The 26,937-nt window shown below is 43.1% G+C and overlaps 1 protein-coding gene across 2 annotated transcripts in view; it reads left to right on the forward strand.

Annotated features, from left to right (window-relative positions):
- abcf3 (ATP-binding cassette, sub-family F (GCN20), member 3) overlaps positions 1–19,868 on the forward strand; it is a 156,615-nt gene extending 136,747 nt beyond the window's left edge. For both annotated transcript variants that reach the window (XM_041182848.1, XM_041182849.1), the window contains 3 exons: positions 12,421–12,553; positions 17,117–17,204; positions 18,850–19,868. In XM_041182848.1, the coding sequence (XP_041038782.1) occupies positions 12,421–12,553; positions 17,117–17,204; positions 18,850–19,008 (380 nt within the window). In that variant the 3' untranslated portion in view covers positions 19,009–19,868. The remainder of the gene's footprint in view (positions 1–12,420; positions 12,554–17,116; positions 17,205–18,849) is intronic.
- Positions 19,869–26,937: the final 7,069 nt, after the last annotated feature.

A 26,937-nucleotide genomic window follows, 5' to 3' on the forward strand; every position in this document is an offset into this window, starting at 1 on the left:
TCACAAATAATGGTGGGGAATTCGCCAATGAGGAATTTCAAGATATGTATGAGAATTTAAACATCATAGTCATGCACACTGCAGCTGAGAGCCCATTTAGTAATGGTCTTTGTGAAAGAAACCATGCAGTAATAGGTGACGTGTTACATAAAATATTAGCTGATCAACCAGGTTGTAAACTGCAAATGGTGCTAGCGTGGGCGACAAAAAACTCTCTGCAAATGGTTGGGAAGTACAGTCCGTATCAGTTGGTGTACAGAAGAAATCCGAAGTTACCTTCAGTGTTGTCAGATGCTCCCCCTGCTCTACAACGGACTAGCATTAGCTTCACCTTTTCTGCTCATCTGAACACTTTGCATGCAGGCAGAAAAGCTTTCATTAAAGCTGAGGTTTCGGAAAAAATTCAGTGGGCCCTACGACACTGCATAAGACCATCAGGAAAACAGTTTAGACAAGGAGACATGGTATATTATGAAAGGGAAGGTCAGAAAGAGTAGAAAGGAGCTGGCAAGCTTATAGGGAGTGATAGGAAAGTAGTGATTGTGCAACACGGTAATCAAACTGTTAGGGTACATTCTTCACGGTTGATTGGTATTGACTATACCTTTTACAGGCTCTGAGCAGGACATAGAACACGAGGAGGCACCATGCACTTCGCATACACATACACTGGGCAGTTATGAGGAGCAGACAACAGCAGATACAGGGTTGACTGACTATGAACAAAGTAATATTGAGGTACAGGACAATGCTATTGGTCCAAAAGGGCAATTGCCCAAAGTAGGAACAAAGGTAACATACAGCCAGAAGGGACCAGTGTGTGGTCCCTATCATAGGGCGAGCAGGAAAGGCCACTGGTAAATACAAACATTGGCTAATGTTGATGAAGGACAGGAGACAAGACCTATCGATTAGCAAACCGAGGTGAAGATGTGGACACCCAGAAAGTGCAGCATGAGTTCTGACCGTGGACCAGAAAGTGGTCGTGACCCTAGAAAAAAATCACGGACTTACAAACGGAGTTCTGTTCACATGGGGGGGAACGATCATATAGTAGCAGTCCAGAAATAGAGAGGAATGTGAGTAGAGGCCGTAGTTTTACAAGGAAGACTAGAGAACAAGCTAGCAATATCAATAGAAGGAGAAGTCCTTACTTGACAGAGATTCTAGTAGCTGCTAATAAATTGGAAAGTAAGCTGATAAAGGAAGCCAAATGGAAAGAGTTAGAAAGTTGAAAGGAATTTGGGGTATATTCTAAAATACCTGATAGAGGACAGCCAGCTTTATCTCTCAGATGGATCTGTACAGAAAAGGTACTCCCAGACGGCACATATAAGGCCAAAGTGAGATTAGCCCAAGGCTTTGAAGAGAGACGTGATCAGGATGTCAGAGTGAACTCGCTTAATGCGGGGAAAGTGAGTTGAAGATTTTTTTAAAGCTATTTTGGCATCCTATTCCCGGGAGTGCAAAGCGATTGATATAAAGGCTGAGTTTTTACAGGGGGAGAAGTTTCAAAGGGGAGTTTTTTTTAACCTACCCAAAGAAGCCGGGGATGTAGAAGGAAAGCTGTGGGAATTGAATAAGTGTCTTTATGGACTGAATAATGCATCAAGAGTGTGGTATTTTTCTGTGAGGTCTGTCCTGTTGAAATCGGGTTGCATTCAGTTAAAGGCAGACCCTGTGATGTTCTACTGGAACCATAAGGAGAATCTAGCTGGGATCTTTATCATGCATGTTGGTGATTTCCTGTGGGGAGGCTCTGTAGAACTTGAACGGTGGGTAATTGAGAAGATAAAGGAGAAGTTTCAGGTCAGAAGTCAGGCTTCTGGGGCTTTTAAATACATGGGTTTAGACATTAAGCAGAGCAAGTTAGGAGTGACATTGAATCAACAATCTTATCTAGAAAATGTTAATTATATTCCAATAACTCATGGTAGATCCTCACAAAAAGAGGATCCAGCTACCAAGGAAGAAATGGAGCAGTTGAGAAGTTTGATTGGGCAGTTTTGAACTGGTTGTGCACTCGGACTAGGCCTGACGCTAGTTAATGATGTGTTGGAGCTGAGTACCATGATGAAATAATGTACTGTTGAGCACGTTCTGAGAGCAAATAAAACACTTGAGCACACATCTTTCAGATTTAATTTTTTTTAAGTTTCCAGCCTGGGGTGATCCGGAAGATATGAGGTTGGTCATTTTTAGCGATGCTTCACATGCCAGTCTTCCAGGTGGGTGCTCCAGCACAGCCAGGTTCATCATATTCTCTCGCACAGCCGGGTTCATCATATCCTTGGTGGGAAAGAACGATAAATGTTGTCCACTGGCTTGGGAGGTCAAGAAAATAAAAAGGGTAATGAAAAGCACCTTAGCTGCTGAATCATTAACCTTAGTAGAGGCATTAGATATGGGGGTTTACTTATCCAATATACTGACAGAAATATTATATAAGGGCCAATGTGGAAAAGGTTTGCCCACAGAATGTTATGTTGATAACCAGTCTCTTTGGGACAACATTCATTCCATGAAAAGTGTCACGGAAAAAAGACTGCAAATAGACCTAGCCAGCATAAAGGAGATGTTGGAAAGAAAAGAGATCTCTAAGATAAAATGGGTTGCAGCAAGTCACCAACTATCAGACTGTTTTACAAAAAGAAGTGCCTGCTCTAAAAAAAATTATTAAATGTGTTGGAAAAGGGGTGTCTTATAATGATGCAGTGAAAAAAATTGTTTTTGTTTCATAATTGTGTGTAAAAGAAATTCGGGAATTATAGACGTGGAAATACGTGATATTATTTCCTTCTGTTTAAAAAAGTGTTCAGGTTTTAGTTTTAATTTAAAAAAGAAAAGATGGCAATCATCTTGTTAAAACCAATTGATAGTTAAACAGGTGATGGGCATTAATTATCCAACTGAATAGAATAAAAAGGCACAGCTGGAACACTTTGTGTAGAAGCTACTAGGAAGTTAGTAGCACTGAATTGTTGTCTTGGAAATAAACCAGCTTTAACCAAGCCTGGATTAATTCTTCCACCACAACCTCTTCTTGTGAGTAACACCCCTTACCTCATGACCATAAACTAGCTCAAAAGGGCTAAAACCATGCGATGCATTAGGGACGTCTCTAATAGCAAATAACAAAAAATGGAATTCCTGTATCCTAATCCTGTGGATAATCCTGAGCGTATTCTCTCATCATAGTTTTTAAAGTTTGATGCTGTCTTTCCAAAGCTCCTTGTGACTCCAGATGATAAGCTGTTGACTTGAACAGTTTGGGATAAAAGTTTGTTACTTCCTTAAACAGCTGTGATATGAAATTTGACCCCTGATCTGATTGTATTTACTTAGGTAAACCATATCTTGTAAAAAAAAAATTGAATTAACTCCTCCATAATCTTGTAATATTTCTTCAAGGTATCACTTCAGGAAACCTGGTAGACACGTCCATTATTGTCAATAAATATTGATTTCCACTTTTAGTCTCAGGGAGGGGTTCTACACAATCAATCATGACCCTGGTAAAAGGTTCTTCAAATGCTGGCATTGAGATTAAAGGCACCGGCTTAATCACTGCTTGTGATTTTCCTGTTATTTGACGTACAACAGGTTCTACAGAATTTGACTACATCCCTGTGCAATCCTGGCCAAAAAAATACCTCTATCTTTTCCTGTTTTCCTAATTCCTAAATGTCCGCCCATTGGAATTTCATGAGCAATCCTCAGAAACTCATTTCTGTACTCTATGGGATAACGATCTGATGCACCTCCCTCTAGCTTTCATTTGCTGAGACATGATCCAACCTCCACTTTCTCATCAAAATACCTTCCCGAAGATAATAACATACTGGAATATATTTTGCTTCTGTTTCTTAATAAGCTTTCTGATATAACAGTTTTAATTGCAAACCATTTTTTCTGTAACTCCATTAATCTCTTTGAGTTAAACACTTCAGCTAACTTGTCCTGTATCCCTTCCTCTTGAACAATGTTATCAAACACACTGGCCAGCGAATTGGATTTTGACACATTCTTCTTGCCTTTGAACTGCCTGCTTATCTCGTTTGTCTTGTTCTTCCCTATGAGCCTTTGATCTCATTACAACACAATCAGGAAACAATCCAGGATGTTCTTTCTGTAACACCTCTGTTGAAAACACTTCTGCAGGCTGCTCAACTACCATAGGCATCACCCACATTTGCAATTCAGCTATATCATAATCCAGAATAAATTGAACCCCTGCAATGGGCAACTTTTCTACCACTCCAACTAAAACTTCACCTGTCTTCCATTTGCTCTTTCCTGCTTTTTATCCTTTTCCAGGTTGAAAGGGTGACCAAAAACAGGTTTAGCTCTATGAACTAACATAACCATCAGCTATCTCTGCTGCTTGTCTTACAGAATCAACCCTCTGTTCCTCTATGTGAGTTCTTACTACTGAAGGGATTGAATCTTTCAAATCTTCTAAAAGAATGACTTCCCTAAGAGCTGCATAGGTTGTCTCTATTTTTAATGCCCGTATCCACATTGTTTTACTCTTTCAAACTCAGTATATGTTTGCCCAGGCTGTTTTCTCATATTCCTAAATTTCTGTCTGTATGCCAGGAAGCAACACATATGCACTCAAAATAGCCTTTCTCACCGCATCATAATTCACTGCTATTTCTTCAAATAGCGAAGCATATATCTTGTGCGCCCTACCTAACAACTTAGACTGTAATAATAATGTCCAGTTTTCCTGTGGCCATTTTATCTGTTTAGCTAGCTTCTCAAATGAAATTAAGAATGCTTCAATATCTTTTTCCTCAAACTTTGGAAGGGCTTGTATAAATTTAAACATCACCCCACTGGGTCCCACTGTAGCGAAAATTCCCCCTCACCTACAGACATCTCTTTTTTAACTGCCAACATTTTCAGTTGGAATTCCCTCTCCTTTTTCTCTTTCCTCCTCCTCTAACTTCACAATTTCTAATTCCTTTTAAAAGCCATTTCTCTGTCCTTTGCTTCCAATTTAAGCTTTTTCATTTGCAACTGAAGTCTCACTACCTCCAGCTGTGACGCACTAGTGTCAGGTTTCACTTGCAACTGTAGATGCTGTGCTATATTTTTAATTATATCTGCTTTGCTAGCACCCTCAGGTAACCCCAATTTTAACTTAACTGCCAATTCTGTTACCTTACGTTTGGTTATTTTTTCCAACCCAATCAGAATTATCTCTTGTACTCCCAGACAAGTCTTAGCAATTGCTAAAAGTCATCTTGCAGTCTCAGCATTCTAAATACCTTGCCAACTCCTGAATTCAAAGTGCTTCTCGTACTTGTAAACTTAAGATTCACCAATTCCAAACCAGTCAAGGAATTAAAATATTTTTATCCTGGCAAGAGCCCCCAGTTGTTTTGACCCAGCAGTTGGTAAAGCTGAGTTATTTAAAAATCCCAGAGGGAAACTTCAAACAATGGTCATACCCTATATATTTTAAGTGTTATGTTTGAGATGCAACTCTAGATGCAATTCAGGAATCAGACCACCAGTTCTCAAGAGGTTTTATTTAAACTAAATTGAACATTTTATTAATTTACACGAGTTAAATATATATACATGGCTACAAATTACTATCATAACTTTTAACAAATTCCCAAACTAATCTCCATTGAGGCAACAGCAACCCATAGACTTAACCAGACACCAGGCAAAGCATTTGCACTTTAGGAATTCAAAATGAGATTCTTTTCACTTTGGTTCCTGTGGAGACAGTTGTAGGCTTACAGCTGCTTTGATCTTACATTGCCTCTGCCCTGCACACACAAAACTGCTATTGGCTATATGCAGCACATCTCATTGAATGTAAATTCTCATTGTATCACCAGTCTCTTTGAACTCCATCTCTTTTAACAATAAAACCTCTTTCATAGTGCCAATTTTATTAGTAATATAAACATATTGCTTGGTCTCTGCTAGTTTGGTGCCAGATTTCACCCCACTTCTTGAATACTATATTCAAAAAAATGCAAATGCATTCTACCTCTCTTACATATCAAAACTATTACACATCAAAGCACCCAGACTAGCTGGCTTTAATCCAATTAAGACACACCTGCAGACTAAGCCTCTATTTTAAAAGAAAAATATTTTCCTATATCATTATATACATTAATACCTTCATGACACTGAGTGATATTGGCAGAACCCAAACCAGGTGTCAGTGAGCAAGTTGTTGCTATGCAAGTGCCGCTGTTGTGACCCCTTCCTACTCATGATCGAGAGTAGAGTGCTGGGACGGTAATTGGCTAGGTTTGATTTGTCCTGCTTTTTGTGCAGAGGACAAATTTGGGGAACTTTCCACATTGCCAAGTAGATGCTAGTGTTGTAGCTGTACTGGTACAGCTTGGATAGGGGTGCAGTATGTTCTGAAGCACAAGTCTTCAGTACGATTGCTAGAATGTTGTCAGCTCTCTAGCCTTTGCAGTATCCAGTGCCTTCGGTCATTTCTTATTATCGCATGAAGTGAATCCAGTTGGCTGAAGATCGCCGTCTGTGATATTGGGGGCTTCTGGAGGAGGCCGAGGTGGATCATCCACATGGCATTTCTGGCTGAAAATGACTGCAAATACTTAAGCATTAGCTTATGCGTTGGTCTGTTGGGCTTCCCATCATTGAGGATGAGTAAGTTTATGGAGCCTCCTCCTCCAGTGGGTTAGAACAAAGAACAGTACAGCACAGGAACAGGCCCTTCGGCTCTCCAAGCCTGCGCCAATCATATTGCCCGTCAACTAAAACATTTTGCACTTCCAGGGTCCGTATCCCTCTATTCCCATCCTATTCATGTATTTGTCAAGCTGCCTCTTAAACACCACTATCGTACCTGCTTCCACCACCTCCTCTGGCAGCGAATTCCGGACACTCACTACCCTTTGAGTAAAAAACTTGCCCCGCACATCATCTCTAAAGTTTTCTCCTCTCACTTTAAATCTATGTCCCCTAGTAATTGACTCTTCCACCCTGGGAAAAAGCTTCTGACTATCTACTCTGTCCATGCCACTCATAATTTTGTAAACTTCTACCAAGTCACCCCTCAATCTCCATCGCTCTAGTGAGAACAATCCGAGTTTCTCCAACCTCTCCTCATAGCTAATAACCTTCAGACCAGGCAGCATCCTAGTAAACCTCCTCTGCACCCTCTCCAACGCCTCCATATCCTTCTGGTAATGTGGCAACCAGAATTGCACGCAATATTCCAAGTGTGGCCTAACCAAGGTTCTATACAGCTACAGCATGACTTCCCAGCTTTTATACTCAATACCCCGGCCAATGAAGGCAAGCATGCCATATGCCTTCCTTGACTACCTTATCCACCAGCGTTGCCACTTTGTGACCTGTGGACCTGTACACCCAGATTCCTCTGCCCGTCGATGCACTTAAGGGTCCTGCCATTTACTGTATAATCGTAACCTGTATTAGACCTTCCAAAATGCATTACCTCACATTTGTCCGGATTAAACTCCATCTGCCATTTCTCCACCCAAGTCTCCAACCAATCTGTATCCCGTTGTATCCTTTGACAATCCTCTTCACTATCTGCAACTCCTCTAACCTTAGTGTCGTCTGCAAACTTATTAATTAGCCCAGTTACGTTTTCCTCCAAATCATTTACGTATACTACAAACAGCAAAGGTCCCAGCACTGATCCCTGCGGAACACCACTAGTCACATCTTTCCATTCAGAAAAGCACCCTTCCACTGCGACCCTCTGTCTTCTATGACCAAGCTAATTCTGTATCTATCTTGCCAGCTCACCTCTGATCCTGTGTGACTTAACCTTCTGTACCAGTCTACCATGAGGGACCTTGTCAAAGGCCTTACTGAAATCCATGTAGATAACATCCACTGCCCTTCCATCGTCGATCATCTTTTGTCACTTCCTCAAAAAACTCGATCAAGTTAGTGAGACACGACCTCCCCTTCACAAAACCATGCTGCCTCTCACTAATACGCCCATTTGCTTCCAAATGGTAGTAAATCCTGTCACGAAGAATCTTCTCTAATAATTTCCCTACCACTGACGTAAGGCTCACCGGCCTGTAATTTCCTGGATTATCCCTGCTACCCTTCTTAAACAATGGAACAACATTGGCCATTCTCCAGTCCTCTGGGACCTCACCTGTAGCCAGTGAGGATACAAAGATTTCTGTCAGGGCCCCAGCAATCTCCTCCCTTGCCTCCCTCAGTACTTTGGGGTAGATCCCATCTGGCCCTGGGGACTTATCCACCTTAATATTCTTCAAGACACCTAACACCTCCTCTTTTTTGATCTCAACATGATCCAGGCTATCTACACACTATTCCCTAGACGAATTGACCGCTAAGGCTTTCTCTTTGTTGTTGTTTAATTGTCTACCACCATAGGAGGGTGTCCTCAATGTGAAGCTGGGGCTTCACCGGACAGCCTTTGTGGAGAAAGTCACTCCTACTTATAAGGTCATGAACAGATTTACCTGCGGCAGACAGGTTGGTGAGGATGAGGTCAAGTACGTTTTTCCCTCTTGGTGGTTCCTTCACCGCTGGCTGCAGACCAAGTCTAGCAATTATGTCATTTAGGACTTTTTATTCATTCACAGATGTGAGCTTTGCTGGCTGGGTCAGCATTTATTGCCCATCCCTAGTTACCCTTGAGAAGGTGGTGGTGAGTTGCCTTCTTGAACCGCTGCAGTCCATGTGATGTAGGTACACCCACAGTGCTGTTAGGAAGGGAGTTCCAGGATTTTGATCCAGCGACAGTGAAGGAACGGTGATGTATTTCCCAGTCATGATGGTGAGTGACTTGGAAAGGAACTCCAGGTGCTGGTGTGCCAATGTATCTGCTGCCCTTGTGGGTTTGGAAGGTGCTGCCTAAGGAGCCTTGGTGAATTCCTGCAGTGCATCTTTTAGATGGTACACACTGCTGCTACTGTGCTTGGTGCTGGAGGGAGTGAATGTTTGTGGGTGCTGTGCCAATCAAGCAGGCTGCTTTGTCCTGGCTGGTGTCAAGCTCCTTGAGTGTTGTGGGAGCTACACTCTTCTGTGCAATTGGAGTATTCCAACACACTCCTGACTTCTGCCTTGTAGGTGGTGGACAGGCTCTGAGGAGGCAGGAGGTAAGTTACTTATCGCAGGATTCCTAGCCTCTTACCTGTTATGGCCACAATATTTATATGGCTTGTCCATTTCAGTTTCTGGCCAATGGTAACATCCAGGGTGTTGATAGTGGGGGATTCAGTTACAGTAATGCCATTGAATGTCAAGGGGCGATGGTTAAATTCTTTCTTGTTGGAGATGGTCATTGCCTGACACTTGTGTGGCGCGAATGTTACTTGCCACTTGTCCGCCCAAGCCTGCATGTTGTCCAGGTCTTGCTGCATTTGGACATGGACTGCTTCAGTATCTGAGGAGTCACGAATGGTGCTGAACATTGTGCAATCATCAGTGAACGTCCCCACTTCTGACCTTATGTTGGAAGGAAGATCATTGATGAAGCAGCTGGAGATGGTTGGGCCGAGGACACTACCCTGAGGAACTCCTGCAGTGATGTCCTGGAGCTGAAATGACTGACCTCCAACAACCACAACCATCTTCCTTTGTGCTAGGTATGACTCCAACCAGTGGAGAGTTTTCCCCTGATTCCCATTGACTCCAGTTTTGCTAGGCCTTTTGATGCCACACTCGGTCAAATGCTGCCTTGATGTCAACGGCAGTCACTCTCACTTTACCTCAGCAGTTCAGCTCTTGTGTCCATGTTTGAGCCAAGGCTGTAATGAGGTCAGGAGCTGAGTGATCCTGGTGGAACCCAAACTGGGTGTCAGTGAGTAGGTTATTGTTAAGCGAGTGCTGCTTGATAGCACTGTTGATGACTCCTTCCATTACTTTACTGATGATGGAGAGTAGACTGATGGGGCATTAATTGGCCAGGTTGGATTTGTCCTGCATTTTGTGTACAGGACATACCTGGTAATTTTCCACATAGCCTAGTAGATGCCAGTGTTGTAGCTGTACTGGAACAGGTTGGCTAGGGTCGTTCTGGCGCAAGTCCTGGTGCACAAGTCTTCAGTACTATTGCTGGAATATTGTCAGTGCTCACAGCCTTTGGAGTATCCAGTGCCTTCAGCCATTTCTTGATATCACGTGGAGTGAATCGAATTGGCTGAAGACTGGCATCTGTGATGCTGGGGACACCAGAGGGAGGCCGAGATGGATCATCCACTGGGCACTTCTGGCTGAAGATAGTTACAAATGCTTCAGCCTTATCTTTTGCGTTGATGTGCTGGGCTTCTCCATCATTGAGAATGGAGATATTTGTGGAGCCTCCTCCTCCAGTGAGTTATTTAATTGTCCACCGTCATTCATGACTGGATATGGTAGGACTTCAGAGCTTAGATCTAATCCGTTGGTTGTGGGATCTCTTAGCTCTGTCCAACACTTGCTTCTTATGCTGTTTGGCATGCAAGTATTCCTGCGTTATAGCTTCACCAGGTTGACACCTCACTTTTAAGTATGCCTGGTGCTGCTCCTGGCATGCCCTCCTGCATTCTTCATTGAACCAGGGTTGATCCCCTGGCTTGATGGTAATGGTAGAGTGGGGGATATGCTGGGCCATAAGGTTACAGATTGTATTTAATTACAATTCTGGTGTTGCTGAAGGCCCACAGTGCCTCATGAGTTGCTGGATGTGTTTGAAATCTATCCCATTTATCAGTTTGATTGTGCCACAGGATACGATGGATGGTATCCTCAATGTGAAGGTGGGATGTTTTCTCCACAACGACTGTGCAGTGGTCACTCCCGCCGATACTGTCAAGGAGAATTGCATCTGCGGCAGGCAGGTTGGTGAGGATGAGGTCAAATATGTTTTTCCCTGTTCTAGCAGCTATGTCCTTTAGGACTCAGCCAGCTCGGTCAGTAGTGGTGCTACCGACCCACTCTTGATGATGGACGTTGAAGTCCCCACCCAGAGTACATTCTGCACCCTTGCCACCCTCTGCTTCCTCCAGTTGGTGTTCAACATGGAGGAGCACTGATTCATCAGCTGAGGTGGGGTGCAGTATGTGATAATCAGCAGGAGGTTTACTTGCCCATGTTTGACCTGATGCCATGAGACTTCATGGGGCCTGGAGTCAATGTTGACTCTCAGGGCAACTCCCTCCCGACTATATACCACTGTGCTGCCACCTCTGCTGGATCTGTCCACTCTCCACCGTTCCTTGAGATACCCAGGGGTGGTGATGCTGGTGCCTGGGACATTATCTGTAAGGTATGTTTCCGTGAGTATGACCATATCAGGCTGTTGCTTGACTAGTCTGTGAGACAGCTCTCCCAATTTTTACACAAGTTCCCAGATGTTGGTAGAGAGGACTTTGCAGGGTTGACAGGGCTAAGTTTGCCGCTATCGCTTCCGCCCTAGATCAGTGCGGGTAGGCAATCCAGTTTCATTCCTTATTGTCCTTCTGGTGGTTTGAACAACTGAGTGGCTTGCCAGGCCATTTCAAAGAGCATTTAAGTCAACCACATTGCTGTGGATCTGTAATCACATGTAGGCCAGACCAGGTAAGCGTGACAGATTTCCTTCCCTGCGTTTTTACGACAATTGACAATGGTTTCATAGTCATCGTGACACTTTTAATTCTGGATTTTTATTGATTGTATTTCAATTCGAACCTGGGTCCCCAGAGCATGACCCTGTGTCTGGATTACTAGTCATGTGACAATACCTCGAGACCAACACCACCTCCCTTAAATTGTACCTATACTATTTGCTTCAACCACTCCATGTGGTAGTGAATTACACATTCCCACCACTCCTTGGGTAAAGAAGCTTCTTCTATATTCCTCATTTCATTTCTTGGTGACTATCTTATGTTTATGACCCCTAATTTTCCTCTTCCCCACAACACTTCAGTGTTTATGTACCTTTCAAAACCTTTCATAATTTTAAGGACCCGCACTAAATCATGCCCTCAGCATTCTCTTTTCAAGAAAAAAAGAGCTGAATCTATTTGACATTCCCTAATGGATACCCTTACATTTCTGGTACCATCCTTGTAAATCTACTTCACGCCTTCCCCCGTACCTTGGGAGGGACTCCTGGCCGTTCCTTGGGAGGTTCTTCTCCAGCTTTTCCTCAGGGCAACCCACCCACCCTCCACCATTCCTTGAGATAAAGCCCCCCTCCCCCTCCCCCCACTCGTCTTTGGGAGGCCCTGCCCCTCATACATGCCGCCTCCATAAGCCAAGGTATGAGGCTGCAGTAGAGAGGTGTGTGCAGTGTTCCTGAGTTTGGGTTCTGGTTTCTGGTTGCGCCCTGGTGCTCTGAACACTAGCTGGAGTGTCGTTGTATCACAGGCACCAGATGGACACTACTCGTTTGCTACTTCTAACTTGTTTTTGCCGTGTTTGCAGGGAGGCCGGAGGAGGAGTACCGGCACCAGCTGGGTGGCTATGGGATATCGGGAGACCTGGCTGTCCGACCAGTTGCCAGTTTATCAGGAGGACAGAAGAGTAGAGTGGCGTTTGCACAGATGACAATGGCCCGGTAACCATCATGTCTTTCCTGGTCGATGTTTATTGGTTCGCATGCCTCACTCTGTCTTTTGCTGCAGAATAAATACTAAATTCCTAATTTTCAGTCTGGAGAGTCAGCCATTCCTCTCATTCACTGTTTCTCTTCCTTCTTCCTGAAGGTGCCGATTCTTTAGGTTTCCCATAGCACCGACTGCCTTCTTCATCTTTCACACATGAGCATGGACATTGTGACCCCCCACCCCATTTCTCTCTCTCTCAGCTAGGTCACCTTTTGCCTTGCTGCCCCGATCTATCCCTTTTCCCCACCCTGATCTCTCCCTCTGCCACCCTCCCTTTTCTGGTGGGGAACTTTGGTTTTCTCCAGCCTACGTCCAAGGAGATTGTGCAGGTTAAGCAGCTTGTGATAATCCTTTTGTTTCTCTTTTGCCCCGGTTGTCTCATACAAACATATGAACTAGGAGCAGGAGTAGTCCACTGGGCCCTTCAAGCCTGTTTCACCATTCAGTAAGATCGTGGCTGATCTGATTGTAGCCTCCTGCCTACTCATAAAATCTTTCACCCCCTTGTTAATCAAGAATCGATCTAGTCTGCCTTAAAAATATTTCAAGACCCTGCTTCCACTGCCTTTTGAGGAAGAGTTCCAAAGACTCACGACCCTCTGACAGAAAAAATTTCTCCTCATCTCTGTCTTAAATGGTGACCCCTAGTTCTAGATTCTCACACGTCGAAACGTTCTTTCCATGTCCACTCTGTCAAGAGCCCTCAGGACCTTATACCTTTCAATCAATTTGCCTATTACCCTTCTAAACTCCAGTGATACAAGCCCAACTTGTCCAACCTTTCTTCATAAGACAATCCGCTCATTCCTGGTATTAGTCTAGTAAACCTCTGAACTGTTTCTAACACATTTACATCTTTCCTTAAATAAGGAGACTAATACTGTACACAGTACTCCAGATGTAGTCTCACCAGTGCCCTGTACAGCAGAAACATAACCTCTTACTTTTGTATTCAATTTCCCTCGCAATAAACAAAAAAATTCTATTAGTGCCATGAAGCTGTTAATGTATATAATATTATTGGAAAAGATTTTTCTTTTAAAATAGAGGTTTAGTCTGTGTTGTGTGTGTGTCTTAATTGGATTAAAGCCAGCTAGTCTGGGTGCTTTGATGTGTACTAGTTTTGATATGAAAGAGATAGTGTGCATTTGCATTTTTTTGAATACAGCATTCAAGAAGTGGGGTGAAAAATGATACCTATCTAGCAGATACCAAGCCATATGTTTATATTACTAATAAAATTGGTACTATGAAAGGGATTTTCTTGTTAGAGAGGTTTATTTCAGAGGTTGTTGATACAATGAGAGTTTACATTCAATCTGTGGTGGTTGGTATAACTTTAGCAGTTTTCAGGGGTACAGAGCAGAGGCAATGTGAGATTAAAGGCAGCTGTAAGCCTCCATTTGGTTCCTGTGGAGCCTCCAACTGGCTCCACAGGAACCAAAGTTGAAAAGAACCTAATTTTGAATTTGTAAAGTGAAAATGCTTTGCCTGGTGTCTGGTTAAGTCTATGGGTTGCTGTTCCCTTAATGGAGATTAGTTTGGGAATTTGTTAAAAGTTATGATAGTTGTAATTTGTAGCCATGTGTATATATATATATATTTTAACCTCTGTAAATTAATAAAATGTTTCATTTATCTTAATGTAAAACCTCAAGAACTAGCGATCTGATTCCTGAATTTAGAGTCGCATCTCAAACATAACACTTAAAATTATAGGTTATGACTGTTGTTTAAAATTTCCCTGTGGGATTTTTAGATAACTCAGCTTTACCAACTGCATCAGTCATAACAATTAGCTTTCCTAATTACTTGTACCTGAATGCTAGCCTTTTGTAATTCATGCATGAGGACACCCAGATCCCTCTGCATCTCAGAGCTCTGCAATCTCTCACCATTTAAATAATATGCTTCTCTTTTATTCTTCCTGCCAAATGGACAATTTCACATTTGTCCACATTATACTCTATTTGCCAATTCTTTGCCCACACACTTAACCTATCTATGTCACTTTGTAGCCTTCCTATGTCGGCGGTGCAACTTAATTTCCTACCTATCTTTGTGCCATCAGCAAATTTAACAATGGTACCATCTGTCCCTTCATCCAAGTGAAATTGTAAAACATTGAGGCCCCAGCACTGATCCCTGTTACACCCGCCAACCAGAAAAAGTCCTATTTATGGTTACTCTCTGAAATAATCTTCTATCCATACCAATATGTTACCCCCTACGCCATGAGCGTTTATTTTCCACAATAACCTTTGATGTGGCAACTCATCAAATGCTTTCTGGAAATCTCTAAGTACAGTACATCCACTGGTTCCCCTTTATCCATAGCACATGTGACTCCTTCAAAGAATTCCAATAAATTGATTAAACATGATTTCCCTTTCGCAAAATCATGTTGATTGGGCCTGATTGCCTTATTTTTTTAAGCGACCTGCTATAAAATCTTTAATAGCTTCTAACATTTTCCCTATGACAGATGTTAAGCTAACTGGCCTGTAGTTTCCTGCTTTCTGTCGCCCTCCCTTTTTGAGTAAAGGAGTTACATTTGCTATTTTCCAGTCTGGTAGAACCTTCCCCAAATCTGGGGAGTTTGGGAAAATTAAATCCAATGCATCAACTATTTCACTAGCCACTTCTTTCGCGACCTTAGGATGAAGTCCATCAGGACCCGGGAATTTGTCAGCCCGCAGCCCCAAAAATTTGTTCAATACCATTTCTCTTGTGATTGTAATTTTCCTGAGTTCCTCCCTCCCATTTCCTGATTTATAGCTATTTGTGGGATGTTACTCGTATCCTCTGTAGTGAAAACTGATGCAAAATACCTGCTCAATTCATCTGCTATCTTCTTACTTTCCATTATTAATTCCTCAGACTCACTTTCTCCTTTTAACTCTTCCTATTTAAATATTTACAGAAACTCTTACTATCTGTCTTTATATTTCCAGCTAGCTTTCTCTCATACTCTAATTTTTCCATCTTTATTAATCATTTTGTCACTTTTTGCTGTACGTTACATCCTGTTCAATTGTCTGACTTGCCACCCACCTTTGCACAGCTATATGCTTTTTCTTTAAGTTTGGTACTGCCTTTAACATTTTTAGGCAACCACGGATGGTGATCCTCCCCTTGGAAGTTTTCTTTCTCTTTGGAATGTATCTATTGTGTATTCTAAGATATCCCTTGAAATGTCTGCATCTCCCAAGGATCTATCCCTTAAGCTCATTTGCCGGTTCACTCTAGCTAGCTCTGCTTTCACACCCCCATAATTGTCCTTATTTTAGTTTAAAATACTAGCCCTGGACCCACTGTTCTCTCCCTCAAACTGAATGTAAAATTCAATCATAATATGATCGCTACTACTTAGGGGTGCTTTCACTGAGATTATCAATTAATCCCATCTCGTCGCACAGTACCAGGTCTAGTAAAGCCAGCTTTCTGGTTGGCTCCAGAACGTGCTGTTCCAAGAAACTATCCTGAAAACATTCCCTGAGCTCCTCCTCTAGGCTATCTTTGCCCATCTGATTTTTCCAGTCTATCTGTAGGTCAAAATCCCCCGTGATTATCCTTGTACCTCCTGTATCTCCTGAAGACTTTGAATTTAGCTGGGATTAGAACACCCTCTGGTTTTGTTACCCTGTGGATATTATTCACTGAGTATAGCAGGTTACTTCCAAGCCCAGTTGCTGCTGTACAACATGGCGGCCACACATGCACACTTTCACTGGATAATGATCAGGAGGAGGTGCCCTGATTTATCATTTTCCCCTCTCTCCTGAACATATAGTCTGTTGTAAATTCTATCCCGCCCTCGGTTGATATCAGCTTGTTGAGCCCAGACTAGAATCTTCCTGACCCAGAATTGTAAAATGCATAAGATGACTATTTGCCCCATTGCACCTGTGCTGACTATTGAAGATTTCTCATTGCACAAATCAACTGGTCTTTCCTTGCTTCCTTTTTAACTCCTTGTGTTTCTCAGCTAATGACTGACATTTGGGAGAATCCTAACTGTGGATAAATGTGCAACCTTTATGCTCAGCGTTTTTTTTATTTATTCTTCATGGGATGTGGGTGTCACTGGCAAGGCCAGTGTTTGTTGCCCATCCCTAATTGCCCTTGAGCTGAGTGGTTTGCTCAGCCATTTCAGAGGGCAGTTATGAGTCAGCCACATTGCTGTGGGTCTGGAGTCACATGTAGACCAGACCGGGTAAGGATGGCGGATTTCCTTCCCTAAGTGACATTAGTGAACCAAGTGGGTTTTTTCAACACTCGATTTAGTTTCATGGTCACCATCACTGAGACTCGCTTTATATTTGTGTTTTTTAGTAATTGAATATTTAAATTCCACCGTATCCCCAGAGGATTAGCTTGGGCCTCTGAATTAGTAGTTCAGTGACTTTACCACTACACCATCATCTCCCCCTTCTTGTCTTATTGATCGTCTGTGAGTGTCATTATTTCAGTTGTTTTCTCTGAAGTATTTTGTGTTTGTTTTCAAATTCCAGCCCGAACTTTTATATACTGGATGAACCTACAAACCACCTGGACATGGAGACCATTGAGGCATTGGGAAATGCATTACAGAAGTTTAAGGTAATAATGTTTGCAGGGGCTGTTTCCAAAAACATCAGAACTTTATCCAGGCAACTTACTAGTCAGTGCTAACACTCAAACTTAAATTATTGTAACAAGGAAGACTTGCATTTCTGTAATGTCTTTCATGACCACTGGACCTGCCAAAGCCCTTTTTTTCTTAACATGGGATGTGGGCATTGCTGACAAGGCCAGTATTTGCTGCACACCCCTAACTGCCCTTGAGCTAATTGGCTTGCTAGGCCATTTCGAGGGCAGTTAAGAGTGAACCACATTGTTGTGGACCTGGAGTCACATGTGGGCCAGACCAGGTAAGGATAGCAGATTTCCTTCCTTAAAGGACATTAACAAAGAAAAGTACAGCACAGGAACAGGCCCTTCGGCCCTCCAAGCCTGTGCCAATCACATTGCCCGTCAACTAAAACATTAGTGAACCAGATGGGTTTTCACAATAATCGATGATAGTTCCACAGTCACCATTACTGAGACTAGCTTTATATTCCAGATTTATTAATTGAATTTAAATTCCACCAGCTGCCATGGAGAGATTTGAACCTGTGTCCGAGAAGATTAGCCTGGGTCTCTGGATTACTATGTCACCATCTTCCCTTCACAGCCAGTGAAGTATTTTTGAAGTGGAGTCACAGTTGTAATGTAGGAATCATGGCAGCCAATTTTCACACAGCAGAGATCCACAAACAGCAAAGCCATAATGACCAGATCATTTGTTTCTCTAATGTTGATGGATAAATATTGGCCAGCGCACCAGATATAACTCCCCATCTCTTCTTTAAAATAGTGTCACAGGTTCTTTAACTTACACCTGTGGAGGCAAAGGGTGCCTTGGTTTAATGTCTCATCTGAAAACCGACATCTCCAACAGTGCAGCACTCCCTCAGTACTAGCACTGGGAGTGTCAGCCTGATTACAGTTAGAGGGATGGCAGTGAAGTGGGGGCGGAATGACCACAGTCATTCCTGATCACTATCTAGTGCCCACTCCTCCCCTTACCCCTCCCCCCCACCCCCTTCCTCCCCCCCGCCCCCTTCCTCCTTCCCCTCCTTACCACCCCCTTCCTCCTTCCCCTCCTTACCACCCCCTTCCTCCTTCCCCTCCTTACCACCCCCTTCCTCTCCCCCTCCTTACCACCTCCCTCCCTCCCTCCTTACCACCTCCCTCCTTCCTCCCCCCCCCCACCCCTCCTCTCTTTCTTCCCCCCCGCCCCCCCCCCCTCCTCCCCTCTGCCCTCCACTCCAGGTGTGGTCTAAATGTCCTGTACTGTTGTAGCAAGACTTCCCTACCTTTACATTCCATCCCTATTGCAATAAAGACTAATTGAGAGATAAATATTTGCCATGACACAAGGGGGAACTGCACTGCTGCTGTTTGAATATTGGCTGTGGGATCTTTCACACCCACCTGAGAGGTCATTTTAATGTCTCATCTGAAAGAGGCACCTTCCTCAGGACTGGCAACGGGAGTGTCAGTCTGGATTGAGCTCGGCTTTCTGGAGTGAAGCTTGAACTACAACCTTCTGGCTGAGAGGTGAGAGTGTTACCCACTGTGCCAGGGCCCATGTCCATTGTTCTTTACGAAGCTGAAGTTGAATTTGCAGTTGCTACATTAATGTTGTGTGCTCTGGCAGGGTGGAGTGATCCTGGTATCTCATGACGAGAGGCTGATCCGGAGGGTGTGTAAGGAGCTGTGGGTGTGTGGCTGTGGTACTGTGAAGCGAGTGGATGGCGGCTTCGACGAGTACAAAGACATTCTCCAGGAACAATTCCGCAAGGAGGGATTTCTATGAGACTGCGACCTTCAGCCCAACCTCTCTGAGCTGAGCTGAGCTGGGCTGCGAGGACTGACTCCGACTGGCTGCTTTCATCGAGCGGGGCTGTGAATATGGCTGATTTTTGGCACCTCCCATTTCTTCACTTTAAGGAACTGATCTCGGTTCCCCAGATTAGAAACCAGAGATTTGTTTACACTATTCCAGCCTTGGAACATTTATTACTTTTGTTTATCTATAAATTAAAATACTGCCCCCTGCCCCTCCCCCCAAAACCTCCTCTACACCGTTACCTGCTAAATAAATGTAGCTGATAGTATCAGTTGGAAACCTTCTGCAATGATGGCAGTTCAATGCAATAACCCATTGCTAATGTAATAATTGTAATAATTAATAAATATTTGTCCCTCTGCTCACTTTCAGAAGTGCAATCCCTATTAGTAAGGTTTGTGGACACAAATAAATTTGAAATTCAGTATGGTTCAGGGAAATGTTTCTGCATGCAGATGGTGAGAGCATCATCTTCAATGGTGGCCCCAGCTGATGATTGAGGAGTGGGGGAGCCATGTGCCCACCTCATACAGTCAACTCTTCATCTAAACCTCATTTGCTGCAAGTTCCCTGTTGTTCAATGCAGACTGGGTCAGTTCTGGTGAAATCCCCAGAACCTGCGGTCTCAACACTGAACGAGATTTTAGGCGACGAGTGAAATTGTTTTGAGTGCTGAGGAATATGACTGACTATGCTGTTACAGTGTCTTTGTGCCCTGCTTTGGGATGTGTCCTGATTGCTCTGTGTCACCAGGCTACACTGAGTGGACTTTCTCTTAAACTGAGTAACATCAACAAATCATTTGGCTACCATAAATATTTTCAGAAATTGTCTTTAGTTGATGTATTTTGTTACCAATGATTCACCAGATGTATCATGTACCCACCCCACTATCCATTACAGAATAATTTTTCCCCATCTCTCTCAAAAGTGCTGATTGTGGACAGTCCATCCATGGGATGAGCCTTGCTATTGACTAAGGCGTAGTGTATAGTCATCAGCTCAGTTTCACACCTTAGGCACTGTGTCTAGTTCAGGTCAGGAAGGTACTGGGGGAAATTCTAGATAAGAACTACAAGGATGATCCCCAATATCACAGGGACTGGTCCAAATGCAAAACACAGTGAATGCTTGAAATCTGAAATAAAAGCAAATAATGCTCAGCAGATCAGGCAGCATATGTGGAGAGAAACATTTCAGTTTAATGACCTTTCAGCATTCTGACCTGAATATTTCCAGCATTTTCTTTTTGCTTTTTTTCACAGGGACTGAACTTAGATGAAACTGTAGAGACTCTTTTGCTTTCAACCTTAAAATGAAATATAGAGGTGACCTAAAACAAAAACAGAATTACCTGGAAAAACTCAGCAGGTCTGGCAGCATCGGCGGAGAAGAAAAGAGTTGACGTTTCGAGTCCTCATGACCCTTCAACAGAACTGATTTTTCTTTACAATGAGAGGGGTGAAATATAAGCTGGTTTAAGGTGGGGGGTTGGGTGGGGGGAGAGAATTGGAGGGGGGTTGGTGTGGTTTTGGGGACAAACAAGCAGTGATAGGAGCAGATCATCAAAAGATGTCACAGACAAAGGAATAAAAGGACACAGAGGTGTTGAAGTTGGTGATATTATCTAAACGACTGTGCTAATTAAGAATGGATGGTAGGGCCCTCAAGGTATAGCTCTAGTGGGGGTGGGGGGCATAAAAGATTTAAAAATAATGGAAATAGGTGGGAAAAGAAAAATCTATATAAATTATTGGGGGGAAAAAAACAAAAGGAAGGGGGAAGAAACAGAAAGGGGGTGGGGATGGAACAGAATTACCTGGAAAAACTCCAGAGAGGTGACCTGCCTTGAAGCCTATATCAGAGCAGTTTCTCCCTATCCACTCTCTCTCTCGACCCCTCATGATTTTGAGTGCCTGTATCAAATTTCTGTGGAGAGAAACAGGGTTAACTCTAGGTCAATAACCTTTCAAAAGAACTGTGTTATGACTACAGCAGATGTTAATTGCAAACCAAATCTCAATGTGAATCTTGGCTTATAGACCAAACCCTTTTTTTTTTGTATTCTGAAAACAAGAAGCAAACATACTGGTCTCAGCAGCAAGAAGTCCAGTGACACTTCTGGGATTTGGGATTTTAAAAATTAAAATCAAAAGTTTTATTACAAAAAAAATCTTAGGCACATAAGATTGCAGTTACACAGCTAAAATTAGTCTTACAACACATTCCTGCAAAAGGCTCCCCACTTGGTCAGACCCACAAATAAACACCTTCCAGGCAACACTCCCTTATAGATGTTTAACTATAGAAATCCAGTAATATTACCCATGGCAGACTGCTGCAGTTTTAAGAAAGGCATAACACACGACCTCTTAAACTCTCTTCTACTCTGCTGTGGAAATCCAAGACTTCAGAACAAGACTACTTTTTGCAGGCTAAGACTTTTCTAGCTTGGCTGGATGGCTGATTCAGTTTGAATCTTCTCCCAGCCTAGCACTGTTTCTAGGGGATCTTCCTCACCCAGCCAACAACCAATTCTAAAATATCTTTTTCCACCTTTCACCTTGGGTTCCCGTGTTCTCGCATTTATTTGAAACTAAAAACCCTTCCGAATATAAAATCTTTCATTCTTCTATTTTGCCTCTGCTTTTGGGTCAATAAAATGTAATTTTCCTTCTTTTACCAATGGGATTCCTGTAAGATGCAAAAATGTTTGTGACCTGTGACTTCCCTTTGATATTCAAATGAGCTCTCAACTTATCTAAAAATGCAAATATTAGATCTAACCTATTTACTCATATCTCAAACCCACCATAATATCCTATTAGAAATGCACAAACCTAACGCCTCTATCCTTTCATGTCTTAAACCTCCCAGACAATGTGTCTCGTCATTTTTCTCCAGTTTAATTAAATAATTTTCACAGACAGACAGCCTTCTTCACAGAATAACACAATATTCCCCAAAATATTTTTTTAAAAAACATCCATTCTCGCAGCTGGGAAAAGTTAGAAATGATTTTAAGCAGATAAAATGGAGAGGATGGAAAAAGAACAAGAGGGAAGGTCTGTGACAGGGCAGGAGACATTGTTCTCACATTGAACAACTTCTCCTTCAGCTCAACTTACTTTCTCCAAATAAAAGGTGTTGCTGTGGGAACCTACGTGGGTTCCAGCTCTATTCCTGTGTTCTTGGTTCCTCCCTCAGAGGAAATAGTTTATCTTTACCCTATCAAATCACCTTTAATAATCGCAAATACCTCAATTGGATCATAACGTAAGATATAGGAGTAGGCCCCCTTGAGCCTGCTCCACCTTCCTGTCTTAAACCCATATCCCTCGATTTCCTTAATCATCTACATTCAATGGAATTCCAACTAGTCCATACAGCCTGGGAGACTTGTTAACTCAGGTGGCTAGATAACTAGCATGTGGTTCAGAATAACACCAATGGTGCAGGTTCAATTCTCATTCCAGCTGAACCTATGCTTGATGTGGAATGGTGCTGCTCAAGCTTTTTAAGCAATCGTCTTTCTCTAACAGAGAGATGCCTATGGTCCCTCATGGACTACAGCTAATTAACTACCAACCGTGTAGCCTGAATTCATAGTTTAACCCTTTAGCCCCAGACATGAAGAATAACCAGTGAGTTACCTTGAGACGGGCCAGGGCATTATTAATGAATGATTATATGTGGCTTGTAAAGTGCCCCATCACTTACAAGAACGTTGCCAGGGTTAGAAAAGTGTAGCTACGAGGAGAGATTGGGCAGGTTGGGGTTATTTTCCTTAGAACAAAGAAGGCTGAGAGGTGACTTGATTGAGGTGTACAAAATTATGAGGGGAACAAATAGAGTGGACAGGATAAAATTGTTTCCCTTGGTGGAGAATTCTAGAACCAGGGGACATAGATTCAAGATAAGTGGCAGAAGGTGTAGGGGGGACATGAGGAAGAGCTTTTTTACGCAGAGGGTAGTGGGTGTGTGGAATTCACTGCCCAAGTTGATAGTAGAGGCAGAAACTCTAAACTCTTTTAAAAAGTACTTGGATCTGCACCTTAAGTGCTGTAAGCTGCAGAGCTGGATACAGGAAGGTGGGGTTAGAAAGGGCATCTGGGTCTCCTCGGGCTGGCATGGACAAGATGGGCCAAATGGCCTCTTCTGTGCTGTAACTTTTCTATGGTTCTATCACATCTTTCAGTGCTGCTGATACAGTAATCTGCAAATTCACAGACTGCAGTCAAAGCACAAGTACTCTTTTAAAGCAGTAAAATCTCAGGATGCAGTGCAACTCTGAAGGAGTTTGATTAAAATCCAGAGAGAGTGCAGCTTTAAGATTGAAATAGGTCCACATGGACAAAGCAGTTCAGATTCATGCTGGGAATCTCAAAACTAGCACAGATAAGATGGGTAGTGTCACCAATCTGGTTATGAATCAGGTAGTGATATGAGCATCCAAACATTTAACTACGGTTCCCACCTCTTACCAGGATAATTCTGATGGAATTGACCATGTGTTGCTCACTCCAGGGTGGGATTATTTCTCTTAAATGAACAGTTTTTCCTTTAGGTGGTCGTTGCTTTTGACACTCTTGTATTTCAGATTAGCGGCAGTAACTGAGACTACACACCGATCCTGATTTAAACAAAATTCCAGTAAACATCTCAAATTGCTAACAATTCATCTCTCAGGCAGGGCAAACAGCCCATGTAAAATTCCACTAATAATTGACTCCTCTTCACTGCCTTTATAGATTTTTGAAATCCCAATTTCATTTCTTTATCATTCAATCTCTGCACAGTTGGGTGGGAAAAGCATATCTCAAGCATTTTTTTGGTGCTGATTTTCTCCAATTCCTGAAGGCTGGTGCTGGAAGATGCCTTTTGCCCGATACACTTCACTTAAGTCGCCGTTCTGCCTGCAGAGTGAATTTTGGCAAGCTATTCAACCACTCGAGGCAAGTTAGTCTGTATCCTGATTTGTTCTCATTTGGCATCCACACCCTTGTTCTATTTTTGGTAGGAACCAGCAAATCTAATTTATGACCAAGGAACCTGAGCTGAGTGTTTGGACTCGAAGATGGGAATGTTATAGCCACAATGTTGGGGGCTGGGGGATGAAACCTTGTCAGACGCAGTTACCGGCTAATGTATATATTAGCCCTTTAACCACAAGAGTTGCAAGAATGCCTTTGAAACTGGTGGGACTCAGGGAGGTGGAGAGCAGCCACACAATATCTGAAATGAATGTTATCAATTAAAATTCGAGTCAAGATGCCTGGTCAGATACTGACAGAAGGTTTTTACTACTCTTAATTTAAATGATCAGAAGAGGTTTGGATGTTCGATTGGATTAAAATCAATACTGATGGAACTACTGATAAATCAGTCGGAGTATTTTTTTATATATTCTTCTTTTATGGGATGTGGGTGTCACTAGCAAGACCAGGTGGTGGTGTTCCCATATGTCTCCCACCAGAAGCTAAGAGTAAAAAGTTGGAGCAGCAGTTGACTACAATGAAACTGAATACCAGGGCATGTGTCTGATCCAATACCATTCATTTCAGGCTACCACCCCAGCGGAATTTCTACCTCATTGCATCCTCCTCGTACCTAACTGACCCACCTAGCTTTGTATCATCGGCAAACTTGATTACATTGCACTTGGGGCTCTTCATCCATGCCAAGTACCACCATCTTCAAGAAAGGAGACAAAGCTGTCTGAGGTAACGTTAGAGGGGTATCTCTGCTGTCCGCCACAAGGAAGGTTGCTGCAGGGTCCTTCTGAATTGCCCTCTCCCCACGGTTGAGGCTCAAGTACTGATTGTTGTATTGCCCTTCTAGTTACAGCCAGCCAATCTGAAAAAGTGCCATTTATTCCTTCTGTTTTCTGTCCTTTAACCAATCCTCCATGCAAACTAATATGTGTGTGTCCCCCCACCCACTCACATCCTCCTTCGGTTTTATGAGCCTAATTTTGGGCAAGAACCTGTTGTGTGGCATCTTATTGAATGTGCTTTCAGAAGCCAAGTATGCTACATCCACTGGTTCCCCTTTATCTACTCTGCTAGTTACACACACAAAATTCTAACAGATTTGCCAAACACAATGTCCCTTTCATACCTAGATTTTGTGCTCAAGTCTCTGGAGAGAAACTTGAACCCATGATATTCTGACTCGGCAGCAGAGAGTGTACACAGAGCCATAACTGACAACCTGGTTTAAGCGCTAGTCTGTGATATTGGCTGATTTCAGCTCTGTGAGTGTTACAGGAATGATAATGTATCTGGGTGGTAAGGGAGAGGAACAATGGTTTGCTGTGGATCTTGTTAGTCGGGGAGCAGTGTTACGCAGCGGGAGCAGGCTACTAGAGAACCTTTGTCTTCCAGATGTTTAGTCTAAGGCCCATTCTTTTATACGCTCCCGTGAATGCGTCGATGATAGTTTGGAGTTCAGCCTCTGAGTGTGCATGTACGCAAGCGTCATCAGTGTATTGCAATTCGATGACATGTTGCAATAGTCTAGGTTCTGGAATGGAAGTGACATAGGTTGAGTAGTTTCCTGCTCATCCTGTAAAGTAGCTCCACTACAGTGGGGAGCTTCTTGGAGATGGGATGGAGTGCTGCAGCAAGAAAGTTGGAAGAGTCTGTTGGTGTGATGACACGGACTTGCTTGACCCCAGTTTGCACTAGTATTGGGTCTGCGGCAGATCCGCTGGGAAGGATCACGGCTTGAATGTCATTGTGCAGCAAGCAGAGGATGGTGACGAGTTTCTGTGGGCAGCCAAATTTGAGGAGGATGCTCCACAGTCCCTCCCGGTTGATAAGAGTCAAAGACCTTTGTGATGTCAAGGAAGGCCATGCATAGGGGTTGCTGCTGCTTTCTGCATTTTTCTTGAAGTTACCTTGCTGTTAAGATCATGTCCACTGTATCACTTGATGGACGGATTCTGCATTGTGACTCCGTTAGAAGCTCCTCATCCGTGGGGAGAGGGCAATTCAGAAGGACCCTGCAGCAACCTTCCTTGTGGCGGGCAGCAGAGATACCCCTCTAACGTTACCTCAGACAGCTTTGTCTCCTTTCTTGAAGATGGTCACAATTATGGCGTCTCAGAGATCCCCTGGCATGCTCCCCTCCTTCCAGATGAGGGAGCTGAGGCCACGTATTCGTGCAAATGGTACTTTTCTGCCTTATTTTAGTATTTTGTCTGCGACGGCAGCCTTGTTGGTTCTTAGCTGTCGAATGGCCTTTGCAACCTTGTGTCAGGCTGGGATTGTGCTGAGCTGGTGGTGGTTAGTGTGCTATGGGATGTGGTTGAGGACACTCATGTCGAGGACGGAGTCTTGGCTGAGGATATCCTCAAAAGCCCTCCTACCGAGTGCTAACTGCCTCTCTTGTCCTTGACGAGCGCTGCTCCGTTCTTAGCTCTCAACGGGGTAGGTTCTTGGGTACTTGGGCCATAAATGGTCTTGACAGTGTACTATACTGTCGCTCCAAACCCCAGCTGAACACTCTATGAATTAAAATGGAGCTGCTCACTCCTACAGATCTACCATGGTATTCATGCCCATCAGATTAGCAGAATTGGGTATTGTACAGCTTTGAGTTTCACACTAATCTAACTATTGATTAGAACGACTTGGTCCTGTGTAAGGGGTATCCCAATATTCTATCTTCACAGCACAAGTTTCAACAAATGTCATGATAATGCATGAACATAATCAAACATTTAGGATGGGTTGGGTGCAGGAGGACTGGTCTAAGTTTGACACTGAGCCACAGAAAGAGATATTTGGACCAATGATCAAAAGCTCAGACAAAAAGGTAGGGGTAGGTTTTAAGGGGTGTCTTAAAGGAGGAGAGAGGAGAGGTTTATGGAGGGAATTTATGGAGGTAATA

Source organism: Carcharodon carcharias, chromosome 2 (genome assembly GCF_017639515.1).
Source record: "Carcharodon carcharias isolate sCarCar2 chromosome 2, sCarCar2.pri, whole genome shotgun sequence".
NCBI lineage: Eukaryota > Metazoa > Chordata > Chondrichthyes > Lamniformes > Lamnidae > Carcharodon > Carcharodon carcharias.